The following is a 27,360-nucleotide window of genomic DNA, read 5'->3' on the forward strand; positions in this document are numbered from 1 at the left end:
CAACTCAAATATATACCAAAGTTCATATGAAGCAAACATGAAGATTTAACAGTCCAAGTGACAAAGAAATGAGCATCTTTTTGATATAAAATCCTCCTGAAATTTTGAAGGCAGGGAAAAGTTACATGACAGCACAAGAATGACATATAAAAATATATCTGATTTTAAAAAAAAATAAATGAGTCCTAATTTTATTATATATATTAGATTGCAAGGGGTCATTCGTTCAATTGTAGATTTTATACTTGAAAAGCTGTGTTTGAAGTTTCCCATTTTACCCATGAGAGAATTATGCAACAGTGATCTTCCCTTGAAGAAAACCCTGCTGCTTTGCTGTCACAAAGAATAATTACAATATAAGTGCATGATGTAGTGTATGAAACTATCCTCTGCAAGTAGCACACATGGGCCAGGACACACTTTTCGAAATCAAACCATGATTGTGAAAAGTTGTGGAAGAGTGATTTTGAGTGAGAGAGCATTTGTATCCATGGCAAAGGCTTTAGATGTTATGTGAAAACCATTCTGTGTCATGCGTTCACATGGAATACATATTACTTACATATGTAGGATGAAAAAGTACATCGAGGTGTGTCCTGAGGGACCACCAAACAACCTCTAACCTGCAGTCAGGGAATAGGTTAATGTAACTGTAGCTTTTCTTAAGTACATGCCAAGGATTTTTTTCAAGGGGACATTTCTGCTTTTAGAAAACAAAGTGCACTGACTGCAAGATCAAAACACGTGCGTGAATAAGATTAATGTGTAAGACTGTGATTAAACGCTTGGTTTAAAAGATTTTGAAGGGCCTGTTTTTATTAGATTTCTGTAGATCAAGTCTACCAATTTACCCGCAAATAAGCCGATTTCTTTGTGACAGGATCTAGTTTATATTTCATCTCATAAGGTGTTTAATTATAAAGTCAACTCATTGATGAATGCGGTGTTTATGGATTTGCAACCAAATAGTTGCAGGCTAAGTAACTTAACAAGTATTCGGTTTCAACTTGGCTCCAGGCTGAACGCTCCGCCTGCTCTCACCGAGGATATTGACTTTCCCGCAAGTTAAAGTATTTAAATGTAGAGGGAGACAGATGCTGTATGCGGACTGGAGGCAACCACAAGAAATACACGTGTGGGAGGAAGGTTGAAGAAGGAGCTTTACTATCTGCGCATCTTATAGAAAGACAGTTGTGGTGACATTGCTTGAAAACTTTAAGCAAACTGAGCGGCGCTAGCATTCGTGATATTCATTCACTAGTTTTCTTTCATATCGAGTCACCTTTCTTTTTAGGAAACCCACGGTAGGCTACGCATCTTATCACTGGTGCGTAAAGATCTGTGCGTAAAACTAAAACTCTTCACTGCGGTGTCAAAGCAAGTCAAGTGGGATTCATTCTACTTTAAATCTTCATTGTTGAATAACTGCGTGCCACAAAGAGGATTTAATGGAGGTGGTTTGGTGAAAGCGACGCTTTCTCGGGACTTTAAAGTTTGGATTAACGCTTTTAAATCGTCCATTCCCCCCCCTATCCTATAAGTAGAATGGAGCGTAGATGCCGTACCTGTATGGGACCCTGACAGTTTTGGATCTCTTAATTGCCACGGGTATCACTTTCTATGCGTAACAAGAGGGGGATAAAACTGAGCTGAAATCCCCTTCAGGAGCAACTTTATTTCCGAGAGCTTCCAGCAGCGAATCAGTGGAGTATTCATGAAGCAATATTTGAACTATTACAAGATGAGGCTGAGAACTTCGAGGTTAGGTTATCTGTAAGTAAAACATCTTTTTTCATGTAGCTCTCTGTGTAACTCATATATTCTGAGCAACAAGTTAAAGCTTTTAATTGATTTTGTCTTTGCCGCAGGTTACTTCAGTTCACGGCGCTTTGCTTTTACGCACAGGTAACGCACACTTTCACTTCAATAAAAAAAAAAAATACACTAACGCTGCATAAAGTTCTATAGGCTAATTAATTTGAACAAAACTTAACAGGTACCAAAGGCGCAGTGCTTAGCAGCTTATAGCCCACCCCCTCCACCTCTCCAATAGGCTGCAATAACAATGAAAACATTTTATTATGAGTGCTATGGCAATTGGCAACAATTCAAACATCTTGAAAAGAGGTAAGCTCCAGCCTAAAAGGTAATTGTTAAAACACATGTGGACGGCGAACGGCTGAAAAGAGGGGAAAAGAGAAAGTCATGAAGGGGTGAAAGATCAACGGTGGTAAAAACAACCTACAGAGTGAAATGTCATCCACGAGGTTTCTTGAAAGCATCTCCGAAAAGACTCAAAATAACCCAATTTTATTTGGGGTTTATTTAAAAATGATTAATGCCATGATGAACTGTTGGCAGGGGCCTTGGCTCTGTGATTTGACGGGCTTATTATTTCCAGGCAGGTGAAATGAATATTTTGCCTTAACGTGTTTGGGGTTTTTTTTTCTCTCGACAGAACACCGTGCAGTCCCCTCCGAATTTCAAGCACCATGTTACCGAGCAGAGCCGGCTATCGGACCGGATGAGCCGCAGGCTGACCCGAACCTACCAGCTGTACAGTCGCACCAGCGGGAAACACGTCCAGGTCCTGGCCAACAAGAGGGTGAACGCCAACGGAGAAGACGGAGCGGCACACGGTTAGATACAAGTGATCGCTAAATAAGACCAGCAGGGAGGACTAAATGTTATAGTTAAAAAAACAAAAATATATTTATATATTTTTTGGACTTATTTTTAAATAGTTGGTGAATAGTCTCACTTAACCATTAACCTTTCCAAACCTTTCCATGCGATAATGTATTTAGGCTCACTGTAGTTTATGTAATAAATAGGCAGTTAAACAACGATGCACATATGTTAATCCGTTCAAGGGAATCACTTTTTATTGTCTCTAAAATGATCGAGCGACTTTACTTCTTCGAGCCCGTGTGTTATGGCCAGATCAATCAAACCCCATGACAGTTAAAGGCCATCGTTTCTTACGTTTCAGTGCCTTTAAACCTCAGGAAAACAGTAAAATACGAAACATGTTCACCTTACAAACACCGGAATTGTTTAAATTCAATGGCGCGCAGGACGGTGTTGAAAAGCAGCATAAATTATGTCATTTTTGGCCGCCTGTGGAAAACCGTTTGAGCCAGTAGAAACAGAAGCCACAGTTGCAAACATTGTTAGTGGCATCAGTGTTGCCATCTTTTATGTCTCGTGCAGATGATTTTATTTCTTAGTGTGTTGGTGATGTAGAAAGTCTGTGACACCTGTTATGATGGACTTCAGCAGGGACATTTTTCTTAACATTTAACTGGGGGAGATCTTAAACTTAAAAGGAAACATAATTTCTGTCACCAAAATTTTGGTGCGTCTAGCCATCTTTCCACCACAGCCACCACCATCCATCCACCTCTCAACGCATGATGCCTGCTACTTGGAGGCTGGTTTTATGAGGAATTTTCATTGCTTTACACTCAATGTATGACTCAGTTTACAAGGAGCGGTGAAGTCAGCATCTTCACTTTATACCTTTTCCTCTCCAGTCCTCTCCTGTGTGCACTTTTGTCTTTTAAATTTCTTTTGCCTAGACTCACATTCACAGAGAGAGCAAGAGTCAGCCATGCATACACTCTCCACACATCCTAAGTGGGTGTCACTGCTGTAACTGGCCCAAATCTGACCGTTGCTCTGTGCTCGGTGGTTGTGTCTCTGACCGCAGTATTCACTCTCTCCTTTATCCCCAGTCTGTGCTGCATCACAGCACAGCATTTACAGACATTCGAAAACAATCACGCCGTACAAAATCACTATCATTTGATGCTATTTTGGAAGGTTAGCATGCTTTGTTAAAGGTGGCTGCTGGATTACAAAAAGGGCTTAGAGAGAATTTATGTCATCTTTAGACTCTAGTAGACTGGCCATGATTTTTTTTTTTTCAGAAGACTTTGATATTCTTTATTGATGATGTCAAATTTTCATATTCTTTCTGCCATGCATTAAAAAAAACCCAGAAAAAAGAAATGCAGAGGTCGTTTGTCTGCATGCTTGCACCGTGTCCTGACTGTATCATCTCATTATACGCATTTGCTTTCTTTGTCTATGCAGCTAAACTGGAAGTGGAGACGGATTCTTTTGGAAGTCGCATTCGTATTAAAGGGGTGAAGACAGGATATTACATATGTATGAACAAGAAGGGGAAGTTGATCGGCAAGGTAATCTGGAAATAATAGTTCTGTGGCTGCATAAGACGACAGCGACATTGTGAAGTGTTCCTTGGAAATGTATTTTCCAGATTTCAAGCTTATGGCAATACATTGTTGAGACTCGTTCAAAGCCGGAACAAATTAGATTTTGAGAGATATTTCATTGTCTGGAAATAAAGATGGTGTTTCTGATTCCTGGAGATGGGCCAAATGTGTCTCAGGTTCTCGTGTCTTTTTCTTTTCTCAGCGGAAAGGGCGAGGCAAAGACTGCATCTTCACCGAGATTGTTCTGGAAAACAACTACACTGCACTCCAGAACGCCAAGTACGAGGGCTGGTACATGGCTTTTACACGCAAGGGCCGCCCCAGGAAGGCCTCCAAGACCAAGCAACACCAGAGGGAGGCCCACTTCATGAAGCGTCTACCCAGGGGGCACTTGCTGAGTGAGAAGAGACCGTTTGATGTTCTTCCTCTCCCTGTCCCCGCGCACCCTTTCAACAAGCGGACTAAACATTCCCACCACCAGCGCTCAGGGGGACGCTGAGGACTGAAACCACTGAGGGAGAACCGTGGATGAACCAGCACAGAAGAACCACTACAAGAGAAAACCATGTGCTTCATGCAAACTAACTTTTCCTGTCAAGTGCCAATACACTTTTTGCCTCATTTTTGGATTCAATATATAATTTGTTTTTTGTTTTTTGTACTGGCTTGTATGTAAACATTGACTATCTAATCTGTTAGTTTTTTTCCAATTCAGACAAACTGTAGAACGGATATTTTCTTATTAAATCAGGAGGCATTTAAAGTACAGGAGAGCTCAACAATAATTTCACGAATGAAAACCCTTGGTTAGAAGTTAGTCAGCTCAGCAACAAAGAATGTTTAAATGAGTATAATGAAGCTAGACACGGCAGCTATCTGTGGTTACAGCATCTGACTTTCAGCTGACATGCTATCTTGCCTTTATGAGGCCATTTTGGAGACTATGTAACCTGTTTTTTTTTTTCTACATATATAAATATATTTTTACTGTAAAAATGTAAATTACATCAAATGATGGAAATATTTATTGTAGAGTGTATATTAAAACCACTAAAGAACGACATCACAGGCTGCTCCGGTTTTCTCTTGTGTGTTTATATTGGGATGGAAAGCTAGCGTGCGATGCTGGTATCCCCCCAAAACTGCAGTTCTCTCCACCTTCTTCTTCAAGCTGGAGACCCAGATAACTGAGAAGCAATATCTGTGACAGGCTACTGAATTCAATGTGCTCAGCAAGTGAGACTTGGGCCTGAATGGCCCGAGCTATGCATTAAAAGCGATGAGGTCAGCCCACCATTTTGGCCCAAACAAAGGTTACCACCATGTAGTTGCATTTCTCACGATCGCACACCGTAACCCTCTGATCAAATGGGCCCTTTGTGAAACCTCATATAAAAGGGCATGTTATACAATAGTGGGTTCGAATAATAACACGAGGAGGGGTCAGTTATCAAAAAGGAAGCCAGTCACACAGGGAGGGGTAAGGGGTTTTGAGGGGGGGGGAGGTGGCGAGGCAGCGGAGAGGGAGTTGAGGGGTTGCAGAAAAAGCACCAGGGCTTGTGTGGCAAACTGTGGCATCAACTGAAAGAGGGGGAATGGCTGGGAAGAGGCATTCGGCAATGAAAGGGAGGCAGGAAAGTAACCCTCTTCCCAGAAGCAGCTGAGCATGACCATCAGAGGCCAAATGACAGGGGAGGAAGAAGACCCTGAACAGAGCTCCCACAATGTTGGAGCTGGACGTCCAATTTGTTAGCTGTGTGCTGCTGCAGGAATTTGTTTTGACAGTAGATGAAGCTCTGAGAACAGTTAATTATTAAAGAAAATTAAGACTTCTAAACGAACGCTACTCGGCAGCAGAAACCTTCGTTATGTTTAATATAATCAGAACCAACACTGGGCACCAAGACCAAGACCGAACTATCAAACGCTACGTACGAATTCATTTTTGTCATTTTGACAGTCAGGCCCCTCACAAGAATTTACAAAGCGACAGGGCCAGCTGGTTTTGAAACGTTTTCTTATATTCTTGTTCTTTCCATCTGGATGAAGACAAAGCACAATAGTGAGAGAGAGAGACCTGTGGTTTTGTCTCTGCTTTCTGCACTTGCTCTCTGGGTTTGGACAAGTGGTAAAAAATGCAAGGAATCACAAGGTTCAAACAATCTATATTTAAATGCCATTGTCTCCTTTAAACACACTACTTCTTTTGTTGTCCACTGTCTAAGTATTCCTCACCAGCCAGTGTTTTTTTTTTTTGTTTTTTTTTTTCAATTTTTCTTTAATTGAACTCGGATTTAAAAAAATAGAGAAATATCCAACTTTAATAAACCTTATTCAGCATACAGTATACACAAACATTTCAGTTTCTCAAAGATATAAAATCTCAGCTTCACATTCCTTCACGTTAAACAAACAAACAAACAAAAACTTCATAGAAATTTGAAATAAAGCTCTGCAAAAACAGTTGCATCTAATTCTTACTTATGCCTACGGCACTTTGGACATAGACCACTAAGTCAGAATCGCCTTCTCTTGTAAAGGAAAATGGTAACGCAAGTTTCAGTAATGGCTTTCAGGGTGGCCCACTACATACAAGGAACATGAGGGTATTCATTTAACACAAATGGGATGTCCTCGTAACTGTGACCTCGGAACGAACAGGGATGAAGCCTTGTGTGTTTTGAGTGTTTTACAAGGACATCAATGGAAGGAGGCTGGTAGGTTATGTGACCCCCCAACAAAACTGCTCCACAGTAGGTTTGGAAAAAAGAAGCAAAAACAGATTCTGACATTATTTTTTGTCAATCAAATTAATTTGGGTTAAAAAAAAAAAAAAAAAAAAAAAAAAAAAGTTTTTAAATCTACTAATGATATATTTTACTAAATATCACTGTATCAAACATAAATGGCTGGACACATTTCCAGACATATAATTCCACCAAATTAATTAAGACAATTAGACATTAAGCTAAGGGACAAGGCACAGCGAATCTTAATGAAGGGATTAAGTACAGAAGAAATAAATGAGAGCTCATACGTGACTGGAAAATGATGCTGTGAGGTTCTGCTCTAAATGCAACCCAGAATTATTCCATGGCTCCCACAGTCAGAATTCACTGGGTTTTGCAGTCGACGTCCCCCTCAGCACTCCCCTTTAGCTTTTTCAGCTCCTTCAGTAGCTCTTGTTCAAAGGTTAAGATCTCTTCGGGTTTCTTGTACTGGACAACAGAGAAAAAAATAATAATAACAGATTTTATTTATGCATATTGTTGAGTGTCTTCATAAAAAAAGTCTGAAAAAATGAACACACAAAGTGAATGAAACAATTATTGTGGGCACGAAAAATAAACGTGGGAAATTTAAAAAAAAAAAAAAAAAAAAAACTCTTCACTCTCATGATTGGCATATAGTGCTTAAACAATAAAGTGAAACTGTTCTAATGTCTCTTTGCAAAAAAGAGAGAGAGATAATTTTTCTTTGAATGTGTAGACAAAAACATATATTGTACATATATATTCTTTTAACAAAGCTGCAGTTATACCTGTTAAATAGATTCTCTTCAGGCTGGAGCCATTTTAACTTTATCATAAACTGACAGATTGCATAAAATACACACACACATATATATATATCAATTGCTGGTATGCAGAACTTACGCTAACAATTAAAGTGTTGTTGGCATGAGTGAAGCTTAGCGCGGAGTCGTCTAATGGTAGCTGACTGCGGTCGAGATCAGGAATATTGAACTTCTTGTAATACCTGGGAAGACATAGGAAGGATGTCACAAAGCTGAACTGTCGGGACAAACGTATTGTAAACAGTGCCATCTATAGGGAGAATGCAGGGACTTCAATACAACCAGTGAACAAAACCGAAATAGGTGCACAGATGTGTTCTCATGCATATTTACTTTTTGTTTGAGGTTTTGATGATGATGCATCTCTCAGAGTGATCCAGTGAAACACTGAAGACATCTTTGGGGTAGGAAAGGTTGCGTATCCTCCACTGAAAGCTGGTCTTTGTGTCTTTACGCATGAACACGGGCTGAGGAAACAAAATGAAGATGAACTTCACAAATGTAAATCAAATGTAGAGATCTAATTAAAACGTTAAGGGGGGGGAAAAACACCTACATTTGAGCTGTTCTCTTTGATCATATCAGACTCCAAAGATGCAACAGGGCCTGCAAGGGACTCCCCAACCTCCAGCAACCACGAGCCCTGAACTCCAAGAGTGCTTTTATGGCGCCATTTTCTCACTGAAATGTATCAAATGCTTTATGAGACACAGACTGATCCAATGTATGAAACTTTAGAAATTAACAGCACCATTCAGCTGTGTATAACTCAAAACATGTGGCTTACCAATGAGCTCATCTGTCTTCAAGTCATATTCTTCTGCCATTTCTTTTCCATCTGTGAAGAGGTAGTGGATCTTCCTTTTTCCTGCAAAAAAAGAAGAAGTCACATTTGAGCCATATAAGCAGATGTGCATCAATTGCAAAACTCTAGGCAAATACCAATGCTGCAAAACAGTTGTCCCAATAGCTGATTCAGATCTGCTAAACCCAACTAAATTAAGTCCTTACCCAGCACTCATTTTGATCAGTCATGATATATGTAAAATATACTCTCACTGGCCACTCCATAGGTACACCTGTTGAACTGCCTTTCAATGTATCAGTTAGTTACATGGCAGCAGCTCAGTGTATTTAAGCATGTAGACATGGTCAAGATGAGTTGCTGAAGTTCAAACCTAGCTTCAGAATGGGGAAGAAAGGTGATTTAAGTGACTTCAAATGTTTCATGGTTATCGGTGCCAGACAGGCTGATCTGAGCATTTTCACAAACTGCTGATCTACTGGGATTTTCTCACACATACATTTCTAGGGTTTAGAGAGAATCCAGAGAAAATATCCAGTGAGCAGCAGTTCTCAGCATTAAAATGGCTTGTTGATGCCTGAGGTTATAAGAGAATAGCCAGGCAGGTCACAGTAACTCAAATGACCACTTGTTACAAGCAACATATACAGAAGAACATCTCTGAACACAGCATATTGAAACTTGAAGAAGACCACGGTGCATGTCACTCTTGTAAGAACAAGACCCTGAGGTTATAATTCATACAGACTTGATTGGGGTTTAGATTAGGGCAGTATAATTCAGATAACAGAAAAAGAATGTGCATTAAAAGACATGAAAGCATAGAAGCATGCTGCCCTGTATCAAATTTTCATGCTGCAGGTGGTGGGGTAATGTTGTGGATGATATTTTCCTTCCATACTTTGGGCCCTTTGGTACCAACAGAGCATCATTTAAAAGCCGACTATTGTTGCTGACCGTATCCATCTCTTTGTAACAATACTGCACCCATCCTCTGCTGGCTGTTTCCAGCAGGATAACACATCATGTCATAAACATCAGGTAATCTCATATTGGTTTCTTGAACGTGACAATAAGTTCACTTTACTAAAATGACCTCCACAGTTACCAAATCTCAGTCCAATAGACCACCTAAGGGATGTGATAGAACCTCATGGATGTGCAGTCAGCAAATCTGTACAACTGTGCGATGCTCTCATGTAAATATGGACCCAGATCTTTGAGAATTGCTTTTAGCATCTTATTTAATCTGTGGCATGAAGTTCTGCCAGTAAGGGGGTAAGAGGAAGTGTCTGGTGTGTATATTTTCCTTTTGAATTTAGGATCAAGCCGTAATTTACAAATAAGAACAACAGGTTTAAATAGCCAAGCAGGAAAGATCTCACTTAAGAAAGAGAAGTAACAATGTACGCAGTGCAAATGCCTGACTAACTGGCCGTTAACATCTAGAGAAAAGCACATCTTTATTTTGGGCATATTATCTTAAATTTTTACAATTTGGAGCCTAGTTGTTTTACTAAAAAAGACACGCATTTCCTGTCATTTTAAAGCAAAAACAACCTCAATAGAGTTCAATACCACCTGTACCTCCTGCTTGTTACCTACTTGTATTACATGTTAGCGGTACCGCTGTGTGCGAAGTTAAGATGACTGAGTTATGCTTAAAATGAAAGTAATTCTGGGGTAACGAGAAAAACATATCTCTGTATTAAAAACACATTTTACTTCTTACACTTACCATCATGTATTAAAGCCGTTTTCTTTGACGATTTTAGGACATCACTCCAGCTCTGCACAGCCATGTTTCAAACAAATGTTTCTGTAGAGCCACTTCCGGATTTAAGCCGTAACCAAAGCAACAACGATAAGTACATTAAGCAAATTACAAAAGTATTTATTTAGTAGGTAAAAAATTATCGCTGAATTTACTGGAATTTATTATTTTTTTCAATCAAAACACAATATGTCACTTCAGGGATTATGATGCATTTTTAACAAAATTTAAATAGTCGATGAACCGGAAGTAAAACGTTTAAATTGAACGTTGTCCGTCTTTTGATGTTCCTGTATGTATGGTTCCATGCGATCAGGGGTAAGATCCAAAACATTAGAGTTTCAAGCGTTTAAAACAACTTTAAACATGCACTTATGCAGAGAAACTTTAGATTTTTTAAATTTAGTTTATATATATTCAGATAATACTACAATTGTAAAAATCTAAATACTGATTTCTTGGCTATCGCTAACGTCAGCTTCAGCTAAAGATAGGGTACGGTTTGCAGACTATCTGTCAAGAGTATACATTGTACAGAGAGTAGTTTTAAAGCAGTAACTGTAAGAAAAATGTGTTTATGTAGTAGCGGTTAAGAAAATTGACACATCAGTCAAATAGCAGCGACAAAATACTGTGGGACAGATGTCTTCTCACTGGAGTATTATATGCTACTTTGCATTTCAGAGTGAAGCATTGTACTGTACAAAATCTATGTGAGATTATAATGCTATTAAACTGCTACATAGATGAAAGTTCATCTTACCAAACCCTTAAGCTTAACCCTTTAAATGTGTCTCACACGCCAATGCATCATTAAGATTTCTTTAACAAAAAGTTCTGAACAGTCTAAGATTTAAAATTTCTGCATCCAGTTATATGAGCCAATATTTGTTTTCTTTCACATGAAATCTGAATAGATTTCCCTAACATTTTTTGTGTAGTTATGTGCAGATACCCTCTGCCTGACTCTAAAGGGTTGTTGTTTGTGGGATTCCAAACAAGTGTGCTGTCAACAAGGAAGTTGCAGAGTGCCCTCTGGTGAACAAACGACACACCATCAACACTCATAACCTGAGTGAAGGGTGCTTTTAAAGTTCCTTCTTCTGAAATGATCATTTATTGGCTTTTATAAATGCCAGTACCGATCATTCAGACAGCCTCTGTGAGATGCATGCTATCAAAATAATTGCTCTAAAATTGCTGTTAAATTCAAAATATTAGAAAAAAGGATTGCACTAGAACTCCACAAGACTCCACCCCCACTCCCCCTCACAAAATTTGAATTACTTAAATGTCTCTCATAATTGCAACATTTTTAGATGGGTTATACATTGCAGTAAAGGACATGTTGAAGGAACAATAAATTACTTGACATTTCCACACACTAAATTGAGTCCATTTTCTCATGTCAGCAAACTGGACTGAATCACTGTTAAAATTATTTTATTTATTTTTTTTACTTTTTTCCAAATATGTGTGTGTTTCCCAGCTTTAGACTGCAGTGTTATAATTCTCTCTTACGTCGCAGGCCACTGGCTCCTCCCATCACCAGAAAAGATGGAGCCTCGTCTTGGTATCATGAAAGCTTTTCCTAAAGTCAAAAGGGCAAAAGTGCTGCAGGGAAAGGATGCACCCCCACTGAAGAAGACAGCAGATGACTGTGATGTCACAGGTGGTTACAGTGTTTGCACGCATGCGTCCACATTACAGAAAGAATGATTAAAACAAATGGAGCACAACATAGAAAAAATATAAATATGGCTGCGTTACATTAAGAGAGAAATGAATACTATGCCAGAATATGCAAAATATTTGTTCACTGGGATTGTAACCTCCTCGTTTTAACATTTTCTGCCTCAGGAAACATTTTTAATGGAGTGACGGTATACCTTCTGCCTGCTGGAATAGGAAATGCCAGATGCCAGATTTTCCAAAGACAAATTCAGCAGAATGGGGGACGAACGGAGAGTTCACTGAGTCCGGGTGTCACTCATGTTGTTGTGGACGACAACATGGACAGTGAAAGGGCTCTGCGCTTGCTGAAAGTAGATTGTATGCCCTCTGGAGTCCAACTGGTAAAATGCACCTGGCTGAGCTTGTGCATTAGTGGGAAACAGCTGCTAGATATAGCCAGCTACAGCCTTCTTTCACCCAAAAGGTTTGTGATCTAAAAATACTTTCTTTGAAAGTTAAAGGTAAAATTGCATTCTTGCTGCATGAATATCCCAAGATATTCTCACAAACATTAGGAAACGTCTATCAGCTTATTGGTACTTTACATTTACCTCGTTGAAAGTAATTTATGTTTTAAGCTTTGTATTGTAATGACATTTTATGTTCTATCCACTTAGTGACTCTGAAACAAAGCATGAAGAAATTAAAAAAGAGTCACTAAATATCAAACCTGCTGCAGAAACTGTGATCGAGCCAGTGACTGATCAAGAGGAGAACACAGAAATGGTAAGCTTCCAGATCATGTTTAAAACATTGTTTTGCAGCTTCTTGGTGCATTTCAGTCTTACAGTTAGTAATCATTTGGAGCAGTCAGGGGAAAAAGTTTAGACCCCAAACGCAAGAAACAGAAACAGTTATTTTACATTACATCCTGCCCTCAGACAGTCCCAGACAGCAAAGAGGAAGTGCGGGGAGAAGAAGACGCCGTCTCTCAGAGTGATCTGGAAGCTCTCATCACTGGCCAGCACCCCAAAGAGGAGACCCCTGGCCCCAGCCTCTCCCTTGGTCCAGATACTGCTGCTCAGAAGCCAGTATCGGGGAAGTGGGTCTGTGCCCAGTCCTCTCAGTCCAAAAGTAATAACTTCAACAAGCACATCACAGACAAACTTGAATTGCTGGCCAAGGCCTACACACATCAGGGAGACAAGTGGAGAGCGCTGGGCTACTCCAAGGCTGTCAACGCACTGAAAAGCTACCATAAACCCGTTACATCATATCAGGTAGCCTTACCCAGATACTTTACATGCAATGTTTAGATTGCTGATTACCTGTATATATCATTGTGTACTGTAGGTTGTATCTTCTGTGATAATACAAGGACTGTTTGGCTTTTTTTTTTTTTTTTTTTAATTACATTTTTTTCCATTGGTCTCAGGAAGCTTGTCAGATCCCAGGAATAGGAAAACGCATGGCTGACAAAATTGAAGAGATTATGGAGAGCGGTCATTTGCGGAAGCTTGATCACATTGGTGAGGCTGTGCCAGTGCTGGAGCTTTTCATGAACATCTGGGGTGCTGGGACTAAGACCGCACAACTGTGGTACCAACAGGTGAAAACTTGCATATTAGTATAGGAGATTGAAGTAAAAGGATAGTACCCTGCACAAAAGGTTGTTAGTGAATTATGTTATCTGTGTCTTTTCTGTCTTATGATATGTCTTACAACACAGTGATATGATATTGACTTCTATTTCATGAAATATAAGGTAACAGAAAGGCGTTTGAGATTGAAATTTTGGGCTATAGCCTGAAAAATGAAACAACCTGACTGATATGGTGCTAAAATTTCTGCCGCACTGGTATTGCTGCACATATTGACTGATAGAAGTGCAGAACTACCAAAGATTTAAGATCATGTACAAATAGTGTTGCCATTAGACAGTTTGTCTACAAAGAGCTTTGGAATATATTTTTCAACAACACAGTCCTTGCATTTTCTCATAAATCTTCTAACAAAATAACAAATTCTGGTGAAAATGTATGCTAAAATATGTACTGTTATACCATTATTGGATTTTCTAAACTGTAAAATTACTCAATTATGAGGTGTCAGTTTTACTACGCCAAAGTTCTTTTAAAAATTCTCCCTGGCTATACTCTGGACTCTGTATAATTAGCAGCTTCAGTCAAATGAAATCAGTGTCATTTTACAAAGTTTATCACCTCCATACGATATTTATTAAAGGTTCAGCTGTGAATAGGAATTTAAGTGGGTTCATCCTAAATTCTGATGTAACAGTGGAGTGAGATGAAATTAGTCAGTAAGAAATAAGTCATAGATTCAACTTATTTTCTATGTAGAGAAGCTGTATGCTGCTGTGGCACTGAGGTTAACCATTTTTTCTGGATTCAACCAGCAATCCACAAATATTAAATGAAATGTCATTTCATTTATTTCAAAGACATTTCTAAATAGGAAATAACAGATAACCTCAACGACATTGTATTCAGATCCACTGTCTAACATGTATTCTGACACTGCCTGTGAGTTTGAAGTTTGTCGTTTATCAAAACAATTGAATGTAACTCTTGGTCACTATCTTGCTTACCGCTTTACTAAACTAAAATAGTAAAAAAAAAAAAAATTTTCTTAAAAATGGACTAGTTCTTATATAGCGCTTTTCTACTCTCACTGAGCACTCAAAGCGCTTTATACAACTCGTGCATTCACCCAATCACTTTATCATAGGTTTTTAGTGCTTCTATCTAACATTCACCCGCTCCGATGGAATCATCGGAGGGCAACATGGGGTTAGTATCTTGCCCAAGACTAGAGCAAACTGGGCTCGAACCCCCAACCTTCTGGTGAATAGGTGACCTGCTCTACCACCTGAGCTACAGCCATCCCCGGTGTGCGTGGTTAGCAAAATGGAAAAGGAGATTTTGTCTGACTGAGGGGGAAAAACAATTGTATCCAGGTGGGACCATGTGATAATGGCTTATGTCTCCATGACTTCAGCAGGAAGGTGTGCCAGGCTTCAAAATAATATCAGATTTAATGACTCATGAATCAATGTTGCCAGAACAAGGTTCCAGGAAACATTGAATCTCAAGCCACTTTAATTCCTGGCTGTGAACTTCTTTAATATTATTCTAAGATTAATAATTAGGATAAACAAATCAGTAAGCAAATGCCAACATAACATTTATTTGTTAAAAATGTAATTTTGCCTTTCAGGGATTTCGTACTTTGGACGATATTCGTACAAAAGCCCACCTGACAAACACTCAGAAAATAGGACTCAAGCACTACAATGACTTCCTAGACCGAATGCCCAGAGAAGAAGCAGGAGCCATAGAAAAAGTGGTAATACATCTTCATCTGTCACATTAAGAGCATGTATAATTTAGTGATGATGACTGAAATATCTTTATTTCTTTCACCACTCTAATATGTTTAGTCAAGTTTAAACAGAGTTGAGATATCTGAATAAGATTTGCTTCTTTAACCATCAGAAATGTAGAAAGAGGGTCTGAAGTAGGAAAAAGCTTGTGTCAGCTTTCCTTGACTGCTTGATGATGGAAAAACCAGACTGCCTTTTTGCAAAGTGGAGCATCCCAAAGGGGAAAAGTAAATCCTTAAACTTGCTGCATCTTAAGTTAGCCAGATACCTGTTCGCTCCAGAGCGTTAAGTACAATGCTAGTTGTTTTCATATTGTATTACCGTACTTGGATTTTCTTTTTCCTACAAAGCTGCCAGATAGAGCGTGCATACTAGATAGATGGCTAAAGCATGTGTGCTCCCTTGAGCTTGTCAAAATAATATGCGATGCCTTAGCAAGGCTACCTCCCAGTATTTGGCCGGGAGCAGGTAAAAACGTTCTTTTTTTGCCAGTGAACATACAAAAACAAGCAAACATGAAAAAAAAAAAAACAACACATAAAAATATCAGCATGCTAATAAGAAGTGGAATGTTTTTACAAGTAACAGCGTTTGTGCTTTATTAACGGCCTTTTCCCTGCATGTGCAGGTGAGGGATGCTGCACAAGCCATCGACCCTGGCCTGGTGGCAATAGCATGTGGCTCCTATCGTCGGGGAAAAGCCACATGTGGAGATGTTGATGTACTTATATCTCACCCTGATGGCAAGTCCCACAGGGGCATTTTTACTAAAGTCTTACAGACACTCCGTGACAGTGGTAAGCATCATTTTTGTAGATGGAAAAACGTAAGCATGTATTTAATTTTTTAAAAATTAAAAATCTCTTTATTTCTGACCTCTTTACTTTAAGGGTTTTTAACCGATGACCTGGTGAGCCACGAGGAGAACGGTGAGCAGAAGAAATACATGGGTGTGTGCCGTTTGGCGGGGCATGGCCAACGCCATCGCAGGCTGGATATCATCATAGTGCCCTACAATGAGTTTGCTTGTGCTCTGATGTATTTCACTGGGTCGGCACACTTTAACCGCTCAATGAGAGCCTTGGCAAAGACAAAAAGAATGAGCTTATCAGAGCACTCACTGAACAAAGACGTGGTACGTCAAGGCAGCGTGAAGGTGCATGGTGGCACTCCACTTCCCACACTGACAGAGAAGGATGTTTTTAGCCTTTTAGGCATACCCTACAGAGAGCCCCATGAAAGGGACTGGTGATGATTTGACAATTAGCTTTGGGTTTTATAGAAAAATAATTATGATGATAAGGAATAATGATTATTAGACTCAATTCTAATTATATTTTACAGGTCCTTAGATTATACAAGAGCCCTATTTGAGTTGAATGCTAATTTATATTTTGCAAATTTTAGTCCAAACTTATAAAAAGCTAAAGCTTGTTTGTTGCCTGTGTTTACCTCCAAAATGTCTGTGGCTACTGCACAAAATGGAATATTCTTGCAGATAGCTTACATATATGGCTTTTTTATTCTGCAGGACCAGTAGCAAGAAAAGTTTGTCTGTCCATTTTCTTAACTGCTTATCTAGTTCTGGATCACAGGTGGGCTAAAGCTTGTTACAGCTGACATAGGACAAGAGGCAGGGTATACCCTCCACAAATGGCCAGTCTGTCACAGACCTGCACAGACAGACAATCATTCATACTTTAAGCCAATTTAGAATTGCTAATTAAGATAATATACAAGTCTTTGAACTGTGGGAGGACTATCTGGAGGAAACCCACACAGGGACTGAGATCTTGCAAACTGCACATGGAAAAGTCTCTGTTGGCTGTCGGGTTTGAACCGGGAGTATTTTTGGTGTGAGGTGACAGTGGTAACTTAAGTGTGAAATTTAAACAACAACGGTGATCTAATACTGGCAGAAGAGGTTTTAGAGGCTAGTAAATTCTGAAAAAAATGTGGGATAGGTGCCACTAAGCAAGTGAATTGACCTTCAGTTCATGTCAGGAGGATGTTGAATGTTTGAAGAAACTTTTTTTTTTAAAGATTACAGATTATAACGGAATGTAATAAAAGATTACACGACTTGTTTGTCTGTCTTTCTTTCTTTAATTTATATTTATTTATTTATTTTAGAATTAAGAAGTAGTGGTTAGAGTATTAACTAGTTAAGTAGTGGTAGAGTTTTGGAACTTTGGTACAATGTAGAACCTCTCTCCCATCACTTTTATCACTTCAATAATGCCAAATAAAGGAAACGACTTACAAAAACACAGACGTTTTTATTTTGCTGTTGAGAAGAACTTGGCTGTTCCGAAGGTATGTTCCCACGAAACTGAGACGTGAACCCAGGATCATAACAACCCCATGCACGGGAGACGCACCGATTAGTGATTGGTCAGACTCTTCCCATCTGGCGGGGGCTGTCCAATCGCTGGTCAATCCGCAAAACCAGTTATGATCCACGGCACCGAACGCCCATCACGTTGCGCACATGCAACGGATAGAGGTGACCACGCCACACCCAGCTGACCGAAGCGGAGTGCCTGAGCTAGGGATCGGCTTGTATAACAGCTGTATCAGTCAGTGGCACCGACAGCAACCAGTTGCGTTAGCATCGTTTTTTTGTAATGCCCAGTACGCAAAGGAGGCGGTGCTTACAGCGGCCTCGCAACGCGATACGGGCCGAGAAATAGTTAAAGATAGTCGAACACAGTTTGTGTTTTGCATGCCTATGTTTTTGTTGTAGTCAGAGCCCCCTTTGGAGGAATGAGAGGCGAATGTTCGGGTCTTAAAATGGGATTGTTTTTGCACGCTGTTGGCTCTGTCACCCCCACCGAGTCCGCAGCAGCCGACACGGTAAGGTTGCTCACTCAAAAACAAGGCTCTTTCTCAGATAGCTAGCTAGACAGATACCGGGCTAAGGTAGACGATTATCCGAATAGAGAATTTTTATTCTGTTTTATAACAAGCTCGCCTAGTCTTTGATACATTTTTAAAAAAAAATCTGCTGTCGTTGATATTTACCAGCTGCAACTCTTACCGTGTTGTCAGGAAATACGTTAGCTGCCTGCTTGCTAACTTACTTTGGCTGCTAGCTTCGGCAGCTAACGCACCGTTGAAGTAAAAAAACAACAAAGATCAGTGAGTCAGGGCCTTGGTCTGTTTTCTTTATGATAGGCGGTTGACATTTTAGCCAGAAGTGAGTAGCACGATTAGCAAAAGCAGTTCTTCATGCCTGACTGCTACCATAGCAGTAAACAGAACAAAATCGCCTGACTTGGAACAAGAGCGGTGTAGTTAACAGCAACATAAAAATAGCTCGTATGAACTTCACTCGGCAATTAATCTGTGCCGAAGAGCTATATATTATTATCACTGTCTTGGCGTCGTGGTAGTCTGCTCCCATTATTTCAGTCTTTGGGACTTGATGTTTTCCTTTTACAAAAATGAATGTAAAACATTGGGAGTAGCTTCGTGAATAGAACAGAACCGGATTCTTAAATTTCTTCGTTTTTACGTGAACAGCGATGTATAGTTTTAACACAGACAGTATAAAATCAGCAGTGATTTTTTTTTTTTAATACATAAACATACATGAACTGTATATCCTCAATAAGAAGGCTTATTACTCTAAAAGGGGTCAAGGGTGATATTTTAAATGTATTAGTCCTTGTTCTAGATTACATTTATATGGTACCCCCTCCACCTCCACTTCTGGAGACATGCAGTATTAAACCATATTGCCCTATTTTCTATGGCTGTACTTGTATACACAAAAAATATATTTAAAACGAAATTAGCCTTGAACGTATGACTTTTCAGTGGTGAGATAAAAAGTAAAGAGAACCCTTGGTGTGTTGGGACGCCAGAGCTGAGGTCTATAATGCGTTGCATAGTGTCATGGACACACCAGAAATGCATCTTCACGAGCTTGAACTGAACTGCATTTGGTAGCTGTTCGCTGAAACTTTCAAACGAAGTCCAAAGAGATGTTGATACAAGCGTAGGAGGACATCATTGGGCTGTAAAGCTAAAATAAAACTATTCTAGAGACGGCAAAAACTGAAGGAGTGGCCAAATCAACAGTTCATTCTTAAGAAGAAGGAATGCACCAGCCAGCTCAGCAACCCTAGAAGAAATGAAAGACCACAGAAAATGACTAAAGCGGGTGATTGCAGTACTCTTTGTGCTGGCCAGGATATGCACTTCAAAACATCTAGACATGGAGGAAGGTGTATTATTGTCAAAGTCTACAATCAAGAACATGATGGCCAGATTTGATTTGACAAGTGCCTGTCCAGTAATGAAAAAAGAATAGAAAGATTAAACCAAGATTAACTTCTACCACAATAATGGGAAGGCAGACGTAGTGAAAGAGGTTCGTTATCTGAAATGTACAATATTATCTGTCAAACGTTGTAGAGGCCACTGTCAGCATGTATGGTTGCAAGTGGAGCTGGATTACTAGTTTTTATTAATGATATCACTGCTGATAGACATATCATGATGAATTCTGAAGTTTACAGGGCTATACTCTAAGCTCAGATTCAGTTAAATGCTTCAAAGCTGTTCCAAAAGGTCATAATGCAAAAGCAACCCAGAAGTTCCCCAAGAGAGAAAAGTGGGAAATTATTTAATGACCCCATAGTTGTGCTTTTAGTTACAGAATAAAAAAAAAACCAAAAACAGGCAGAGAGAGACACAGACAAGCAACTCAAGTATTACTCAAGTATTTAAAGTTGTTACTTTGTTTCATTACCTTTAAGTCTGAAAATGGGGGGAGTATTTATAAAAATGTAATTTCCAAACAGTTAATTGAATATTTAAAGGCTCCACTTAAGTTGTTTAATTTAAAATATACCATGGTGGTATACACATGCAAAATTTATTCAAATATATTGTTAATTATTTTCAAACGATCTTATGGACCCCTTTGTAGTCTAGTTTTAAGGTATCTTTGATATATCCTGTACTGCTCTAGCCCTTTTCACCAGAGCAAAATACAGCGACTTTCTTCACTGTAAATATTAGCTTATTGTCCTGAAAAAAAAAAACCCATACCAATGTCAGTTATTAATAAGTCCTTTCAGAAAGTAAACATGAATGTATTTGTCCCAGTTGAGTATTCAGCTTTATATGAAACTTGCTCTGTTTGGCTACGTTCACACTGCAGGTCTTAATGCTCAATTCCGATTTTTTGATCAAATCCGATTTTTTTGTCTGCTTGTTCACACTACAAATAAAATGCGACAGCAAACGCGCTCTAGTGTGAACCCTCAAAGCGACCCGCATGCGCAAAAGAAGATGTCACACACAACGCGCTCTGTTTAGACCCAGAGCAAACAATATTGTTTGACTGATGGCCCTTAATATAAAGACTTCGGACTTTACGTTTCCCAATTTTTGCTTTAAGTTATTTTGTTATTTACATAATAATGTAAATAACCTAAAAATTATCCTTATTGCTGTTTTAGAGAGGAGCGGTGCTTCAAAGGATAGTTGCAGATTTCTGTCAGAATCTGCATATTATACAGTACAAATAAAATGTTCACGTTGTCTTCCCAACAGTTTCACTGACATCTACACTGGATGGCCAGGAAGCGTTCGCGATGTCTTCTCGGGCGCTTCTCCGGCGCTGATAATTGGCGTCCGTCTTGCGTCAGTGACGTAAAAGACGGATTTAATGCGACATGACCGTTCAAACAGCAGTCGCTTTCTAAAACATCAGATATGTATCGGATTCAGTACCACATATGAAAGTGACCCAGATCGGATTTGAAAATATCGGATTTGTGCCGTTCACACTGTCATACCATGATCGGATATGGGTCACATGGGGTCAAAAAAATCGGATTTGATGCGCTTTCACCTGCAGTGTGAACGTAGCCTTTGACAGACTATTTTTCAAAGCAGTTAAGCCCTGTGGGGATGAAAGCTACAAGCCAAAAACTTGTTTGTCAGATATGAATTTGTTCTGTAGAGTACAAGTGGTGCTGGAGCTCTAACTTCTTCAGATTTTTGTTTTTGTGCGTCTTGGATGTAGGTGAAATTGTTTTGGAAACATCTACTCTGTTTCAGAAGTCTGTTTTTGACAGCATGCTTAACTGGTTTGAAAGTGCCAACTACTGTTGGTGCTCTGTTGGACTTGTATGTTGTTGATTATTTAAAAAAAAAATTAGCTGAAGGAACAATGGTGTGCTGTAATGTTTTTTTTAATTACCTTGAGAATGATTTGAGCTGCTGTCAGGTAGGAGTCAGTTGGATTTGCTTCACACAGTGAGAAGTCTCATCAAGTGAAAGCTACAGTTCACTTGTGTACTTACAAGAAAAGCTCATGAATCAAATATTTGTTTTCATTTTCATTGAAAATTAACAGTGTAACAAAGAGTCTTCACCCAACTAACAACTCAACAACCAATCACAGAAAGGCTGGATAGAGCATGGCCAAGTTTTATTAATCAGGAGCAATGTGACAACGTAATGTGATCACTAAATGTGAAGTTTGAATTTAATGGCCATTCCTGTGTCACCAGAATCGTTAACTCGTTGCTTATGTCCAGTAACACTTCCAGGAAGGGTTTTTTTTTGTTTTGTTTTTTTGTTTGTTTTTGTAGTCAGTACTGGCAAGAAAAAAGAAGAAAGGGAAAATTATTACCCTACTGGCTTTAATACTTAATTTAGGTTAAATTCTTCACAAGTTTTGACATGTGTAGTGTAATAGATTATGAGTAAGTTCAGCACTTTGGGAGTAAAGTAATTACAGATGACGATTATTATCACATGTAATGTCACATGCTTTATGTCTTTATGTTATCAGTGCACATGTGTGCAGGTAATTTGCTGACAACAGAAGTATAAACTTAGTAGAGGCAATAGATGCAGCACAAGACCCCAAACTATATGTGCCATGTGCTTTCACACCTCCAAAACTTAATATAGTGATGTCAGGTGTATTGTATCTGTTTCATGTTATTATAATAAGTGATTATGGTGATTACTATGTGGCAGCGGTTCATAATAACAGTTATTCTCTTCATTATACAATGTAAGTTTGAAAAAAGGTCCATTCACACATCAAAATTTAAAAAAAAAAAAAAAAAAGAAAGAAATCCCAGTGCAGTGAAAGAGAAAGCTAAAACTTTTCTAAAAGCTTGACCTGCATGAGCTGTCACTCTGATGTTTTAATGGGTGGTATTCATCACTGCTAAAAGTTTGCGATTCTTTGTTTCTTTACTTAACCGTTTAAAGGAGTAGGAGAAACAAAAAGACTAAAAAGGCACGTGGTTTGGCTTTTCACTGCTATTTTGACTTAAAGCCCTTTCAAACTGGCCCTAAATCCTGCAGTCCCTCTCATTCATAGGGTAAAGTAAGGGCAGCCTTTGAGACTAGGATCCTTGTCCCATCTCTCGCTTTCTTCACACACATAAGCACCCTGAAATGTTTGTTTTTCCTTCCCTTTTTTCAGTAAAATAATTTCCTAACAGTGGAAATTATTTTATTACACGGTCATCAGGTTTAAAAAAACACCAGCCTCAAAAGCTTAAAAGGTCTTCCCTAGCCATGGGACTCAGAAAGAATTAGCATCTCTGCACTGTATAAAATGAGAAGTTTCTGACATGGTAATGTTGCAAAGTGCAGCTTACGCTATATTGGAAGACTTCAGATGTGAAGCCAATCATAGATAATCCAGTTTGTAATTTTAGAATTAACAACCTCTTAAACAGCCAAAACTGTTGTATAAATGTTTTCTTTTAAGGTGAAGCTTTAGCTGCCGTGAACATACTGTTTGTTCTAACTTGGAGATAAAATTCAGCAACTCTGGTTTGCTAAACTCTCCTCCTAAGCTGTCGCACCTTTCTTGGGTGCATTCATAGCATTTACGGTTGCTGCAGGAGTTTTTGTTATGCATAACCTTCATGACTATGAAAGGGCGCCTTTCTTTGTTGTAGGACAGAGTAATAAAAGGGCAGTGAGGTCCTTGCATGCATCGTCTGACTTGCCAAGTCCTACAGGCCTGAGCTAAGTGGATCAACTCTGATTGTGCAGTCAAGACTTAAGAAAGAACTGCTGCCTTGTATCTCCAGTAACAGTGTCTGATTGTCACCAGCAGATGTTTGAACTGGTCATTTCAGCAAGTTCTCATTAATAAGCTTAATTTATTTTCTGATGCAACAGTAATCTCAGAGACAGTAACCAAATCTGTCTTTAATCTGCAAGTGTGGCATAAGAGAGGTGGATTGTCTCATTGTCTCTGTTGATTGCTTGGATTAGAGACAGGGGAATCTCACTAGTCCAGATTCTTTGCTCGCTCACTGTCTCTTAGGGTGACTTAAAAGTAAGAACTGGGAGTGGTCTCAGATGTTTTTTAGGTCTAGCTTGTGGTAATCACCTGACCTTTTTTCAGCAAAACAGATTAGTTCATGCATGTTCATGTTGAAGACTTAACTATAGTACTTTTTCCTGTTAAACTGTTTTGTAAAAATCTTGAAGCCCCCTCCCCATTCATTACCCCATTCTTTGCATGCAGCACTGATGACTGAACACTCTGTGCTGAAGACCCAAACAAATTAGATGGTTATCTCTACTGAATTGCAATAAAAAGCCCAACCCCAAAGGAGCACAACATATGGTTGAGATTGGCTTGTGAGTCAGTGAAAACAGCTGATGTTATCAAAAAACAAACTTAAGGAACAGAACATCCAGTAATTATTACACAGAATTAAAGCTGTGGAACCGAATTTTAAAAAATGTCATGTTGATGAAGCCGAAACAGCTGACAATCCATCAGATGTAAAATCGAGGCTATAATTTTATGTCAGCAGTTTGTTTTGTGCTGATCTGGTGTTTCTTGTGTGACAAATCATTCTTGTGTGTCTGGAGTTTCTTTGTTTTTCTTTAAGCGTTCTCGCCCTCCCTCACACTTCACACACTTCTCACCACTCTGCACAACTTATTTTCGTGCAGTGGCTCAGCTAGCAGCTTGCTCTCCACTGCTGCTTGGAAATTTCCGTAAAGCAATCCTTGTCCACTGTTTGGGCCTGGATTGGAGTGGGCCGAGGGAGTGTGGGAGGGGTGGGTGGGTGTGTGTGTCTGTGTGTGGGTGTGTGTGTGTCTGTGTGTGTATGGTCTACAAAGACAGAGAGGAAGGCTGTGTGAGAGGGTGAGAGTATGCTTGAGAGCTGTTTGACTTTAATGACCCATGTGGTAGAGGAAACCTGTCTAGGATTTGTGGACCCATGATCATCATGCCTCTCAGTCGGGGACCTGCACTGGTAATCTACAGAGAGATAGAAAATCCAGATATAGAACTTTGTTTAGCTAATCATTAAGCTAATCTAGAAGAAGTGATCTGCTTGGAAAAGTTTATAAAGCTGTCTCAAGGTTTTTGATTACAATGCTCTCTCCTTTTTTTTCTTTTTTCTATTGCGATCCGTCTTCTCTGTTTATTTCACAATGGAAGTTTTTACAGGTTTGATGGCTATCAGCACACTAACATGTTTTGTAACGTTAACTGTTGACCAGGCTGCTAGTTTGCTATATTGACAGTTAAAATATGCAACCACATGTTTGGAGTGGAGACAAGTGCCCTATTTATTTTGACATTTTCCTCATTCTGATTTGACCTGAGCTGAAGTTTGAATTTAAATTTCTTTTTCACTGTTCTGGGAAGCAGACTGCTGGCTGTGATTCATACATTTACACTTGATGTGTCTTAAACATTAGTGATATTCTAGTAGTTTCCAAGCACAAGTGATTACGACATGTGTACTTCAGAACATGGCTAAGTATAAATGATGGCTTCTACATTATCTGCAGTGTTATTATTAATATTCAACATGAAAGATCAGGGTTAGCTGTGTTTTTTGTTTTGTTTTTTTAAATCGCTTTCTGAATTCTTTCTTATGTTAAAGTATCAGCATTTTGTATCACCACTTGACACTAAGAAAATAATATTGGCTGATATCAGATTTAAAGTAGATGTAGATGTCATTGTTCTGTTGGCAAGTGAAAATAAGTCATTGATTTTTAATATTTCTTTTTTTGTGTCACAAATGTGGGGATAATTAACCAAGAAAAATAATATCTACCTATATCAACTAAATGTTCAGAAAGATTAACAAAACCCTAGATTGGGTGTATGCTTTAGTAAGCTGACTAAAATTGTATATTTATATCCATAAGTATGGAGAACTTAAAGAACATAATACTCCCATTGGTGGCAGTGATGACCATCTTGTTCAAACCAGTTTCATTTTGTAGACTCTTTTATTGTGTTATAGGCTCAGATAATTTTTATTTCGTCTTTGTTATTGGACATTGTCCTTGTTGGGATAAATTAGATGTATAAATAAATAACTACTAACAAACAAGTGACTGCATTCCTTTGCTTGTTTTGCAGAGCCTGCTGCACTGTGAAGGTGTTAACAACCAGAGCTACATCTGTGAGTCTGGACATTGCTGTGGGGAATCTCAGTGCTGCAGTTACTACTATGAGCTTTGGTGTAAGTCTAATTTTCTTCTTGTGTGTTTTAATCTTAATTCTTAAACCTTTCACTCTGTGGTAGGCACTAATAGACAATGTATCACAAAAGCAATCATTGTAATATTAAGCTGATACACTGTAATAAGAACTGAAAGAGTAATGGGATAAATACACTTAGTAACGAAACAAGACTGGGACACATAAAATGCGATGCTTAAAATTGTAGTTTTGTCATCTGTCATGGTACAAAACAAGGTTAGATGTCTCGAAGTGGAGCGTCATCCTCAGAATTTTTGTTCTTAAACTAAGACTGAACTGCCAGCAACAGTAAGCAAACTCTCATGATCAGATGGAGCAGATCATGATCAGCAGGTTAAAGTATTTATAAGGGGAAAATCTGGGATGCTGGAAAAAGTGCTTGATAGAAATTAAGTGCAAGAAGACAGACAAGGATGAAAGGGTGCAACGCTGGCATGGTATGAGTGAGTCCAGTTATAAAATCTATAGGGCTTGCCTTGTTTCATGTTGTAACCTGTGCAATTTGATATTAGCAGTTTAACTTGTTTATTATTACTATGTCTAAATGCATATTCAGCATTCATCATCTCAATTCTATTATATTTGAGGCGTACCTGTGTAGTTTTAGTCCCAAGTCCTTAGCTCTCTGTAGTCAGAGGTCACAGATTTGCAGGAACTCTCTGAGTGCAATGTAATCAACATTGTGATATCATGGCAGTGACTGCTGTTAAGATAAGTAGCAGATACAAGGATATCTCCATTTAAAAACAGTGAAGCTCGTGCTGTATTGAGAATTTCCTGCACAGTGTTACACTGGGGAATACTAATGATTAAATTAAATTGAACTAAAACTGGTAATGTTTTCTTTACATAAAGATTCTTAATAGGTACTCAAACCTTTTTTTTAAACTATGGTATGCACTCAGCTTATCAGCTCTCATAGATCTGCAAATTATGTAATGGTGAAACTGTTCTTGTTGCTTATCAGCTGGTACTGTTGAAATAACCTAATACTCTAGTGTTTTACTCAGGTACTTTGCTATTGATTCTGCATATCTGTTGAATGTATTGGGTGTTTTAAAGAAGTTAGAGGAACAGCTCAAAGGGCAAAAGTTTTCTATAGGTGTTAATCTGGGTCCCAAACCATACAAGTAAAGTCATCTTCTAAACCATTGCAGAGCTACTGCATCAATGTTTTTTTCCCTTAATTTGTCACATGTCTGTATATGCCCTGCTGGAAAAGGTGACTACTAATGCAGAGTTGCATTATCTGCCTTAGTGCATTTATGTTTGGTAAATTTGAAGTCTTGCCTAGCCACAGTTGCAAAAAGGTTGCCTCAAGGGCAAAAGTGAGGTATAGCAATTGGTGTGGGCTCCCTGTAAAA

The 27,360-nt window shown here is 38.9% G+C and overlaps 4 protein-coding genes across 4 annotated transcripts in view; 3 read left to right on the plus strand and 1 right to left on the minus strand.

Moving 5' to 3' along the window:
* Positions 1 to 1,557: 1,557 nt before the first annotated feature.
* fgf8b (fibroblast growth factor 8 b) lies at positions 1,558 to 5,046 on the plus strand. Its single transcript, XM_031752751.2, has 5 exons — positions 1,558 to 1,773; positions 1,869 to 1,905; positions 2,459 to 2,639; positions 4,099 to 4,205; positions 4,444 to 5,046. The coding sequence occupies exons 1-5, from the start codon at positions 1,715 to 1,717 to the stop codon at positions 4,738 to 4,740; spliced, it is 681 nt and encodes a 226-aa protein (XP_031608611.2). The 5' UTR covers positions 1,558 to 1,714; the 3' UTR covers positions 4,741 to 5,046.
* A 1,498-nt stretch (positions 5,047 to 6,544) lies between these two features.
* Positions 6,545 to 10,512, minus strand: dpcd (deleted in primary ciliary dyskinesia homolog (mouse)). Its single transcript, XM_031752763.2, has 6 exons — positions 10,362 to 10,512; positions 8,606 to 8,686; positions 8,375 to 8,499; positions 8,152 to 8,285; positions 7,898 to 8,000; positions 6,545 to 7,459 (listed from the first exon to the last, which is right to left on the minus strand). The coding sequence occupies exons 1-6, from the start codon at positions 10,423 to 10,425 to the stop codon at positions 7,355 to 7,357; spliced, it is 612 nt and encodes a 203-aa protein (XP_031608623.1). The 5' UTR covers positions 10,426 to 10,512; the 3' UTR covers positions 6,545 to 7,354.
* A 144-nt stretch (positions 10,513 to 10,656) lies between these two features.
* poll (polymerase (DNA directed), lambda) lies at positions 10,657 to 17,558 on the plus strand. The gene is made up of 9 exons (XM_031753623.2): positions 10,657 to 10,715; positions 11,926 to 12,069; positions 12,258 to 12,555; positions 12,749 to 12,857; positions 13,013 to 13,351; positions 13,507 to 13,680; positions 15,309 to 15,437; positions 16,103 to 16,271; positions 16,365 to 17,558. The coding sequence occupies exons 1-9, from the start codon at positions 10,682 to 10,684 to the stop codon at positions 16,724 to 16,726; spliced, it is 1,758 nt and encodes a 585-aa protein (XP_031609483.2). The 5' UTR covers positions 10,657 to 10,681; the 3' UTR covers positions 16,727 to 17,558.
* Positions 17,559 to 17,956: 398 nt separating this feature from the next.
* Positions 17,957 to 27,360, plus strand: part of wbp1lb (WW domain binding protein 1-like b) — a 20,489-nt gene continuing 11,085 nt past the window's right edge. The window contains exons 1-2 of the mRNA XM_031753636.2: positions 17,957 to 18,330; positions 25,874 to 25,976. Coding sequence (XP_031609496.1) covers positions 18,241 to 18,330; positions 25,874 to 25,976 — 193 coding nt within the window. The 5' untranslated portion in view covers positions 17,957 to 18,240. The remainder of the gene's footprint in view (positions 18,331 to 25,873; positions 25,977 to 27,360) is intronic.

This window comes from Oreochromis aureus, linkage group 6, assembly GCF_013358895.1.
Source record: "Oreochromis aureus strain Israel breed Guangdong linkage group 6, ZZ_aureus, whole genome shotgun sequence".
In the NCBI taxonomy this organism is placed as follows: Eukaryota; Metazoa; Chordata; class Actinopteri; order Cichliformes; family Cichlidae; genus Oreochromis; species Oreochromis aureus.

Bases quoted from the DNA above. Each gene is read 5' to 3' on its own strand.
- dpcd (XM_031752763.2), bottom strand. From the start codon at position 10,425: ATGGCTGTGCAGAGCTGGAGTGATGTCCTAAAATCGTCAAAGAAAACG. The intron at 8,286-8,374 runs GTAGGTGTTTTT...TTGTTTCCTCAG, and splicing joins TCAAAGAGAACAGCTCAAAT to CCCGTGTTCATGCGTAAAGA. The intron at 8,001-8,151 runs GTAAATATGCAT...ATGTCTTCCCAG, and splicing joins ATCAAAACCTCAAACAAAAA to GTATTACAAGAAGTTCAATA.
- poll (XM_031753623.2), top strand. From the start codon at position 10,682: ATGTTCCTGTATGTATGGTTCCATGCGATCAGGG. The intron at 12,556-12,748 runs GTTTGTGATCTA...CTATCCACTTAG, and splicing joins AGCCTTCTTTCACCCAAAAG to TGACTCTGAAACAAAGCATG. The intron at 13,352-13,506 runs GTAGCCTTACCC...CATTGGTCTCAG, and splicing joins AACCCGTTACATCATATCAG to GAAGCTTGTCAGATCCCAGG.
- fgf8b (XM_031752751.2), top strand. From the start codon at position 1,715: ATGAAGCAATATTTGAACTATTACAAGATGAGGCTGAGAACTTCGAGG. The intron at 1,906-2,458 runs GTAACGCACACT...TTCTCTCGACAG, and splicing joins CGCTTTGCTTTTACGCACAG to AACACCGTGCAGTCCCCTCC. The intron at 2,640-4,098 runs GTTAGATACAAG...TTGTCTATGCAG, and splicing joins AGAAGACGGAGCGGCACACG to CTAAACTGGAAGTGGAGACG.